A 10,074-nucleotide genomic window follows, 5' to 3' on the forward strand; every position below is an offset into this window, starting at 1 on the left:
GTCACCACGCTGGGCATCTCGGTGCATGCGGGAGGTCAGTGGGGCGGGCCTTGATTTCTCCGTGTTACATGGAGGTGCACTTAACCTCTCACGTCTGCTACCCCGTGGGCGGCCACAACCCCAGCTCAGAGCCCGTGATGGCTCTCTGCTTTTGTGATCACAGAACCAGTGCTGCGGTGCCTATGGCCCTGAAGACTGGGACCTCAACGTCTATTTCAATTGCAGCGGCGCCAGCTACAGCCGCGAGAAGTGTGGGGTGCCCTTCTCCTGCTGCGTGCCGGACCCTGCGGTGAGTAGGCCTGCCCCGGGGCGCGTGGAGTGGTTTCTGACTCAGTCTGAAGAGAGTGCCCTGCGCTGTGTCCATGCACCACTGCTCTGAAATCCTCTGTGTAAAAGTCCCAGGAGCGTTTTTGCATGGCCCACCTGCCTCTAGTCTTCTGAGTGAGGCAGGAGAAAACCAGTAGTGTCCCTCCCTCGAGGGGCTGTCACTCAGGGTGCCTGGACAAAATGCTACGAGCGTGGTGAGCCCTGGGCTGCGCTCCTCACTGTTCTCTGGAGAAAACTTTGCCCAGTGCACGGAAGCCCACGGGGGCGGTGGGCAGTACTCACCATCTGGGGGTGGTGGAGAATTCTCTCCGTTTCTTTCTTCTTCACCTGTTTCCTTTCCTGGTCTGTGGCCCTGTCCCTGGGTTCCAGAAATGGGGGCTCCTGGGGTGACCTGTGAAGGAGCACCGAATGTTTGCCTGAACTGAGCCTGAGAAGAACTGAGTCTTTCACAGCTCTTGGTGCACTGGTACTGGGTGCGTGTGCCTGGTACTGGGCCCCGGGGCTCCCAAGCAGGCAGGGCATCCTCGCGACCACATGGCTGACGCCCCCAGCCCAGGAGAGGCTCCGGTGTGCTGAGGTTGCACGGCCAGTGCCTGAGGTCTCCACTGTGACGGTGAAATATCGAGCAAGTGGAACTCTTACCCCTTAGCGCAGGCATTGGCAAACTATGACCCGTGGTCTGGCCTGCTCTGTGTTTTTGGGTGATCTGTGAGCCAGGAATGGTTTCAGCCATTTTCAAATGGTTGAAAATCAATAAGAGCAGGATAATATTTTGTGGCAGGCGAAAGTTGTAGGAAATTGAAGTTTCAGTGTCCATAATAAATGAAGTTTTATTGAAAGACGGCCATACGCATTCCTTTATATATCGTCAACATCTTCTTTCCTGCTACGAGAGCAGAGTTGTTGAGTAGTTGCTACGTAGGCAGGTCGGAAATAATGATCTAGCCCTTCACATGTAGTTTGGCAACCTTTGTCCTAGCATGAAAGGTTACTTGGCATCGGGATTGCAGGCCATGAGCTATGGTGGAATTTGTACAGGTGTTTGCTGATATTTGGTTGTGACTTTTCTAGAGCCTTCTACCACTGGCTTCTCAAGAGAACAAAAATGACCAGTGTTTTTCTGCTTTTCTTACAGCAAAAAGTTGTGAACACGCAGTGCGGATATGATGTCAGGACCCAGGTGAGCGCCTATGCATACAACTTTGAGTTTGTCAGGTTTATCCCCTATGGTCCAACTTCCTGATTTAGCACAAGTGCAAATTGGAGTGAGGAATCTAGGGAAGGTGCCATCTAAGCTGGGAACGAGCTGAAGAGCCTCCTTCGCTGATGGCAGGACTCACGGGAACGGTGATGGGCATGATGCCAAGCCCCAGCAACCACGGTCACAAAATCTAGCAGCTGCTGCATGAGGGGAAAGAGATCAGATGAAAGTTTTGGGAACAAATGCTAACATTTGTTAATGGCTCCTTGGAGTCCCAGAAGGTGTCTGTCATATAGGAGTTCGAGCACATGGCTTGGCTTCACCGCCGTGTAGAGGCGGTGGTGATAATAAGGAGGGAGACGGGTCTCGGGGCGGGAGAAAGGCTCAGTCCTCCAGAGCTTTCTTCAGGCCACAGCGGGTGTGCACTTGGATGTGAAGAGAAGGGAGTCTCCCCTTTACCTCCCCCCAGACCTTGCTCAGTGGCCTTTGGTGATATGGATGACTGTAGTTCTGGAGGGTGGACCTTGGGGAGTCCACAGGCACCCCTCCTGTTGGCCATGGACACTAGGGATGTGTCCCTCCAGGTTGGGAGGTCTGAAGCCCCTTCCACAGTGACCTCTATTGCATAGGGATGGGCCTGTTCCCCACATTGTCAATTTCAATGCCGCTTGCAGGGGGGTCCAGGGCTGTGATAATCAGGTACCACAGACGGTGCCTTGAACAATGGAGATTTGTCTTCTTGGAACTCTGGAGGTTAGAAGTCCAAGATCAAGGTGTGGAAAGGGTTGGTCAGAAGCCTCTCTCCTTAGCTTGTAGGTGGCTGTCTCCTGTGTGTGTCCCCACATGGTCTTCCCTCTGTGTCTTTTGGTGTCCTGATCTCTTTTTATAAGGACACCAGTCATATTGGATTATGGCCCACCCTGATAACTTCATTTCAATGTATTCCACCCCCCCTGCTTTTTTTCATATGGTATTTGTCTTTCTCTGACATATTTTGCTTAGCATAATACTCTAGCTCCATCCACATTGTTACGAATGGCAAGATTTCATTCTTTTTTATGGCTGAGTAGTATTCCAATTATATGGGTGTATAGATATACGTATCTGTCTTTTATACATAATTATTTACCTGTGTCTTCCCTCAGATCTAGGATTAGGGTTGGGTTTCAGGCCAAAATAATGGTTAGGGTTGGGGTTAGGGACATTGTGAGGGTATGTGCAGTTCAGAGACCTCACCAGATGGTTAGTTTAGGGTTAGTGTTAAGGTAAGGGTTACGAGTTATATTACCTCTTTAAACACCCTGTCTCCAAATGCAGTCACATTCTGAGGGCTTGAGGGTTAAGACTTCAATATCTGCATTTTAGGGGGCCACAGGTCAGCCCCTACCACCGCTGAAATGAATGACTTTTCCATCAGTGTTGCTATGGGTGAGGCTGTATGTGGGTGGGTGGGGGTGAGGGCGTGCTGTGTGTGCTGTGGAGACATCCTGTGTGCCTACTGAGCCTCCACTAGGGGTCAGTATTGGAAGGCGCCCCTTTGCTTATGACTGTTCCTGCTGGCTCTGGCTCGCGGAGCCAAGCTTCCCTGGGTGGGGGCCACACCCTGGGAAGCCACGGTCCCCTCCTTCTCCGGCCAACTCCTCTGACTCAGAAGATGCCGAACATCCTTCCAGTTTTCTCTTTAATGGCGCGTCTTCCTTCTCGGAGCCTTCAGACCCCTCCCCGCCCTTCCAGTGTGGGCTCTGGAGGGGTGCCAAACCAGTCTGTCTTTCAGTCTGGGGAGGCCCTGACAGGAGTGGGTGCAGGCCACCGCCGGGGAGTCTTCGGTTGGGCAGGGTGAAAAATGCAAACTGCCCGAGGAGGGGGCAGAGACCGAGGCAGGCAGGTGCGTTTCTCCCGGAGAGTTCTGTTTGTCCTTGGCACCCGCCTTGCAGCACCTTGGCTCCCACCGAACTTCGCCCTGCCCGTGACAGGAGCCCTCTGGGGAGCCGGGGTGGGGACGTCCGGTGTGTGTTGGGCTCAGGTCAGTGGTGTTTCCCTGCAGCTGAAGAGCAAGTGGGACGAGTCCATCTTCACAAAAGGGTGCATCCAGGCACTGGAGGGCTGGCTTCCACGCAATATTTACATCGTGGCCGGTGTCTTTATCGCCATCTCCCTGCTACAGGTGCGTTCTCCCTGCCCTTTGTGGCTTCCTTTGTCCTTGTGGGCTGTGCCTGTTCGTTTGAGCCAGATTTTAGGCCTGGAAAGACTTTGGTGGCCAGGCAGTGAGCAGGCTGGCTCGTGGCTGCCGGGAGAACGGGTGGGGGAAAGCCAAGAACTCAGCGCATCAGAGAAACCAGGGGTTCCCCGGGGTGCGCAGGGCTTGGGAAGAGACACTGGCAGCTCCCAGGTGGCCTCTGGGGCGGCTGCTGCTCCTGTGTGGAAAGTGCATTGTTTAGAAAATGTTTGGCTCTGACATTGCCATGAAGAGGGTGACTGAAGTGGCCCCGGGGCCGCCAGCTGTCCACACACTCCTTCTTCCTTCATTCCGCGAGTGTGTGTTGAATGATCTCAAAGGGAAGCTTAGACACAGAAGCATCTAGAAGAGGAAAAAACAAATGTACTTGCAAAACAAGCAAAGAAGTCAGACTTCAGAAAGGCTGGCTCATGAAATCCAAACCATAATGAGAATTTAAAGGGGAAATAAAAAGCAACATTCTGAAGGTCTCTGAGTTCACATTCGTCTGTTCCTGGTAGAAAAACAGTCTTCCCGCCTGATTACGCCAGTCACCAAGGTCAGATATCAGCACAGCTAAAATCAGGGAGAACCTTGTTTTTATTATGAAATCCAGCTTTACAGGAAATGTCAAGATTTATTGTTTTGAATCAAATCCAGTCAGGTGGCTCTGTTTAACTTTGGGTACAAAGTGTGTCCCAGCTTATGGGATGTGACGTGCATGGTCATGTTGGAGGCAGGGTGAACTGTCCGTCTTGCTTCTGTGGTGCCTGCCATTGACCCCTTCTAGGCTCTTGGGATATAGCAAAGTAGACCTCAGGGCTCCGTTTTTACTGGTGGGCTGGTCTTGTTTTGCCACAGGCCCAATTGTTTGTCTCTCTGCCGCATGCTGAGCTTCTGCAGAGTGGACGTGGGACTGATGTGCACGGCAGGGCCCGCCTTGCCCTCTGCACCTGCCCGCCCCCATCGGGCCCCACCACTGACAGCCTCTGCCGGCTTTGCTTTCAGATATTTGGCATCTTCCTGGCGAAGACCTTGATCTCGGACATTGAGGCAGTGAAGGCAGGCCATCACTTCTGAGGGACAGAGGTGAGCAAGCAGAGCTGAGCCACGCCGTGGAGGCCAGAGCCCTTCCCCGTTGTCAACTCCATGTCCAGAGGGAGGAAGTGGATGCACCCAGCCAGAGCCGGCGCCCTGTCTTCAGCATCAGCGTGACACGACCTCTCTGCTTCTGTTTGCTGGTGCTGAAGACTGAGGGGCCCCCCCCTCTAACCCACACAAACTTGTGACCGAGACGCTCTCCCCCCGCCACCACTTGGGGTCTACCCAGAGACGGAGAACGTGTCTTTAAGCGGGGCTGGCGACTGAGGGACAGAAGGCTCCTGTGGCTGTGAAGGGGGCCTGACTCAGTTCTCCTGGAGACTGACTGTGTCTGCAGGGCATCCTGACCGCCCCACTCATGTTATCGGTGCCGGCCCGGAGGGCAGCCATCTGCTGTGAGTGGGACATGAGTGGGGGGGGGGGGGGTGGACCAGAAGACACGGACAAGGCTTCTCCCAGCAGCAGAAGGGTGCTGCCTGTAATTGGGGAGGGGAAGGGACACAAGTGGACCGTGCCAGCGGAGCCTGTGGTGTCTGCACGACTCGGGGATGTTTGCAGGATCCTCAGCCACGTTCAAGTAAGCCTGAGCCATGTGTGGACCGGTGCCACGGAGGACCTCCTCTGCCGCCCCTTCCAGGGCAGGAACCGCCCCTCGTCTCAATAGCATTATGCCCAGATGGCACGGGGGCATGGGCAGGGTTCTCCTCTGAGAGTCGGCTCTTCTTTTCTTAAAGTGTGTAAATAGTTTATTTATAGGGATAAGAATGTTCTCACACCATTTCTTCATTTCCTCTGGCATTCCCTCTAAGCAGCCTTACGCGGTGTCTGGGACTGAAGCCATCCCTTTCAGTTCCTTTGAGTGTCTCAAGACCCAACCCCATCAGCTTCTCCTTTTCATCCCTAATGACCCAGGTGCACACGCGCGCTCCCCCTTCCTCTGTGCACCCCCCAGCACACGCACCCGCGCCCCTCCCCTGCTTGGCCTCACTGTCTTCTGGTCTTGGTGCTACTGAAACTGTCATCCGGAACTTGAATCCTGACCTCCCCCCCTCCCCGCTGCGAGGCCAAGGAGCCCCAGCCAGAGAGAGCCGGCCCGGAACCTTTGACCAGGGCAGCTTTCGAGGCCACGTGGTCAGGGCCGCTGGCCGGCCTGGCATTTGCCTCCCCCTGGAGTGAATCTAGCCCAGCTCCTGCGTGGAGCCGCAGACCCCAGCCTGCAGCTGTGTAGAAGCTCGGGATGTTTTTTTTTTTTTCCCCCCTAACTTTTGTGATGACCTCCCCCCACTGTCCCCAAACAGGATATCTGTGGTGACCGTGTCTACCCTTCCTGGCAGGGCTATCCTGGGGCTTGCTCTTGGAAATGAAGTCTGTCTGATGTACTGAATGGTTCCCCCCCCAGGGACAGCTGGGGCATTTTGTGCGTCTCTGGGCTACTTTCTAACGCTTCTCTGGATCTCGTGCCCGTTCTGTCCTCATTGTTCAGGGATCGAGTGCTACCTTCACTTACTCGCAGAAGTGTACATGCTAGTGTGGTGTATCCTGGTGGGTGTTTGTTGATGATGTTATGATACAGTTTTTTTGTTGTTTTTTTTTTTTTTTTTTTTTTTTACAGTTTTCTCTGTAGACTAGAGGAAGAAGGATGCTTGTGTTTTCAGGAAGTGTAATGCTTTTCTTTGACCGCCAAACTCTTTTATGGAATATATCTTTGTATTAATGCTGTTGTCTTGGCTGTTTGTGTTTTGAGTGACATCATGATGGCATTAAGTACCTCTGTGGTAAGCTCGGCTGCTGCGGGAACCAGGGGGATTGGGTGTGGCTGGGCATGACAGGATGGTGGACGGTAAAGCCAGTTTATGGTTGGCACCGTCTGAAATAACTTCCATCAAGTGATTTTTTAGATTTTTTCCTAAGGTTTATTTACCTTGAGAGTGTAAGCGAGCACAAGTGGGGGAGGGGCAGGGAGAGAGAGAGAGAGAGAGAGAGAGAGAATCCCGAGTGGGTTCCACGCTCTGCGCTGAGCCCACATGGGGCTCGATCTTACAAACCGATCACGACCTGAGCCAAAATCAGGAGTCACACACTGAACTGACTGAGCCACCCAGGCACCCTGTGATTTTTTAGATTCTGTGTGCCGCTTTCAGTCATCCTTTATATGGAGGTTATAACCGGAACGAGCTGGCTTGTGGCTTGCTTACAGTGAGAGGCAGAGCTTTGACTCTGTAGAGCCAGGAGGAAAAGCATTAGGCTCTCTCTGTGCAGCCCCCCCCCCCCCCGGCAGCACGATCCAGGCAAACGCACTTGGGGACGCTGGGTCGGAATCTGGGCACTGCTGTCTTGGACCCGCTGGCCCGTCTGTGAAGGTTGAGCAGCATTGCCCACCTGGCCACGTACCTCTGACCCATCCTGCCCTGGGGGGAGACGGTGACGCCAGACCCTCGATGCCGGCGCGCGGACACCCAGGAGCGATGGCGCCTGCCCCCCTCCCCCCCCCCCCCCCCCCAAATCTATCCAGGTCGACCTGGCGGCTGGACCCCTTGTGAGTCTCTACAGGTCACAGCCCAGTTCAGGGGGAAGTCTAGCCATGACTTTTCAAAGTTCAGTTTGGTTTTCGACTAGCTTACAAAACTCTTTGGCCATTTCAGCCATCTCCTCGGCCTCGGGGTAGCTGGATAAGAGGAGAGAAAGGAAACCAGGGGAAGTGGTGCATGCGTGACGGTCTCCAGTGAACTGGAAACGACTTGTACGAAGCCACAGCGCAGCCTCCTGGTCATTCCCCGCACGGCCTACTCACTCCCTGCCCTGCCGCGCTGCGTAGAGGCCAGTGTGACCTCTGCACTCCCCCTCTTAACCCCCCGTATACTCCCACTTTAAGGTTTCCGGGTCTTTCCTTGTCCTTCCTGTGCCCCCCTCCTGCTCACACCGTTGCAGGACTTCGCTGCGTTATTTTTTTTCCCACCTCATCTCCCTCGCACACCGTTTCTTACATGTTTCCCCGTCTCAGAAAGCTTGCCTTGGCCCCCTCGCCTTCCTTCCTTTCCTTCCCCTCCTCACCGCTCCCTTCCTTGACTGAAGGCTGCTCGCCCAGGCACCAGACTCCACGGGCCTCTGCGGCTCCCGGCACTCTGGACCAGCCCCTTCTCAACATCGTCCGCTTCTGTGGCCCAGGCTCGCCAGGTCTCTGACCCCCTCCTGCCCATTCTCGTCACACCTCCAGCCAGCCTCGCCTGCCACTGCCCAGCTCACCAGTCTCCGGGCGTTCCCACTACCCAAAGGGCAGGGCTGGGAGCTGAGCAGGAAAACCATCTGTGCTGGTGCGTGGGAAGCCTGTGCTCCGTTTCCCTGCATGAATGACGAAACGTTAATGGGTCCTGGGACACAGGAAGTGCTCCGGGTACTTAACAGTTAAAAAACTCATTCAGTCACCAGAACAGCTCTGAGGAAGCCATTTTTGTGCCCGACATGTGAGATTCCGAGAAAGGGGAGTTCCCTTTGAGGTCTGGAAGGTCTGGATTCAGACTCTGGAAACCTGCCCCCCAGAACCTGTACCTATTAAAATAGGCTTGGCGTCTACCAGCCCCGACTTCTGAATGTCTGGCTGAATGTCCGACTCCTGCTGAGCAAAATCACACCAAGGGCAAGCCCAGAAAGGAGCAGTTTCCTGAAGATTGCCCAAACTAGCGGGGCTCTGTCGTAGGTCAACAGGCGTTTGGACGAGGCAGGGGAGTGCTCGCTCATGCTTCCACACCTGGATTTGGGAGAATGTGGTGCTCAGCCTTATGCAAGTACAGGTCTTCCAGGTGCTCGGCCCCACCTTGCCCCTGAGGCCCTGGCCATGGGCAGCAGGCTCCCTTCTCTGTAAGGCCAGAGCTGCTCCACCCAACAGGCCCACAGAGGGCTTTCTGTGCCGGGCAGTGAGGCATCGGACATGGCCTTCTCTCCAAGGGATACTATGTGGGAGCTGCTGCTGGGGTGGTAATGGGCATGCGTGGGTGTAGGCCTCTGCGATCTTAGGGAGCCCGGGGGGAGAGCTTCCCAGAAGAGGAGACTGGGTCAGAGCCAGCAGAGAAGGGAAGGCCTCAGTCTCAGTAGCCGGGGCCACCTGCTTGCCCCTGGTCAGCAGCACCGGAGCATGGACTGCAGAGGCAGGGAGAAAGGGGAGGTGCTTTGCAATGGTCCCAGCACCCAAGGCACCCTCCTGTCCTAGGAAGGTCCTGCCCAGGCACCAATTGCTTGGCCCTGTCACCTGGAGGTGCGGTGCCTTCAGCTTTACCAGCTGAGTGGAATGGCTGTGTGACCTTCCCGGGTGGGCGTTTCCAGCTCTAGGGTCCCGCTTGGTGTCGGGCCACAGGGTTGTCTGCCCCTAAACTGTGGTGACTTGTCCCAAATGATGGATCTTGGTAAAGATGCTTCCACAGGCTTGTGTCTGTTCCTCAAGAGGTTGCTGCCTGGCCTTCCAGGGCTGACTGGGCCTCCTGCAGTTCTCATTCGTCCGGGCGCTCTCTAATCCAGAGAACCGTATACCTTTGGCGCCATTTTGGCTCTTTGGGAACTCAGCGAGACCTGGCGTTTCCTCCTCTGAGGCTGCAGTGGAAAGGTATGTTCATCCTCAGAGTGCTTTTGGGGTCTCCGGGGTGACCCAGGGAAACCCGCAATGGGCGGTGTAGAATAAGGACTGTGGAATAACTTAGAAAAAGTCAAGGCTACCTGTAAGTGGATACTGGCCTGGTGAAGTTACCAATTTTAGAGAGCCCAGCTTTGGAGGAGGAGGAAAATAAAGCAGAACTCACAGAGGTCTGAGACCATTATTTCTTCATTCCGCTTTCTTCCTGTGCTCTGCATCTCGTATTTCCGCAGGGGCTTCAAAGGCATGGTTTAATAAGTAGCAAAATAAATGATCACCTTGGACTATACTTTTATCACCTCCCACGACTTTAAAACTAGTCATTATGTGTGTGTGTGTGTGTGTGTGTGTGTGTGTGTGTGTGTGCGCCACTCTTAAGTACCCTTCCAGAAAATGTTTATGCATGGTCAAGTATCTTTTCTCATACAAATGAGAATCAATTTTATGTAGCATTCACAACTGATTTACCTAATATATCTCAGAAATCTTTGTCCACAAGTGTATGCCCAGCCACGGTGCATTTTCACGGTCGCACTGCCCATCAGGGGACCGCCAGCGTGTGAATGAACCTTGCTCCATCCAGGGGAGTAGGTTTACAGTCACAGGTAA

The 10,074-nt window shown here is 54.3% G+C and overlaps 1 protein-coding gene and 1 long non-coding RNA gene across 5 annotated transcripts in view; both read left to right on the forward strand.

The window, feature by feature from the left end:
* Nucleotides 1–6,558, forward strand: part of TSPAN14 (tetraspanin 14) — a 56,234-nt gene extending 49,676 nt beyond the window's left edge. For all 4 annotated transcript variants that reach the window (XM_053909643.1, XM_053909644.1, XM_019444762.2 and 1 more), the window contains 4 exons: nt 164–289; nt 1,463–1,507; nt 3,573–3,692; nt 4,752–6,558. In XM_053909643.1, the coding sequence (XP_053765618.1) occupies nt 164–289; nt 1,463–1,507; nt 3,573–3,692; nt 4,752–4,823 (363 nt within the window). In that variant the 3' untranslated portion in view covers nt 4,824–6,558. The remainder of the gene's footprint in view (nt 1–163; nt 290–1,462; nt 1,508–3,572; nt 3,693–4,751) is intronic.
* A 781-nt stretch (nt 6,559–7,339) lies between these two features.
* LOC128779013 (uncharacterized) lies at nt 7,340–9,753 on the forward strand. The gene is made up of 2 exons (XR_008424849.1): nt 7,340–7,380; nt 7,487–9,753. It is a non-coding gene; the product is annotated as an uncharacterized LOC128779013 (long non-coding RNA).
* The last annotated feature ends 321 nt before the right edge of the window (nt 9,754–10,074 follow it).

Source organism: Panthera pardus, unplaced genomic scaffold, assembly GCF_024362965.1.
Source record: "Panthera pardus isolate Hobbes unplaced genomic scaffold, ASM2436296v1 HiC_scaffold_22, whole genome shotgun sequence".
Taxonomy (NCBI): Eukaryota; Metazoa; Chordata; class Mammalia; order Carnivora; family Felidae; genus Panthera; species Panthera pardus.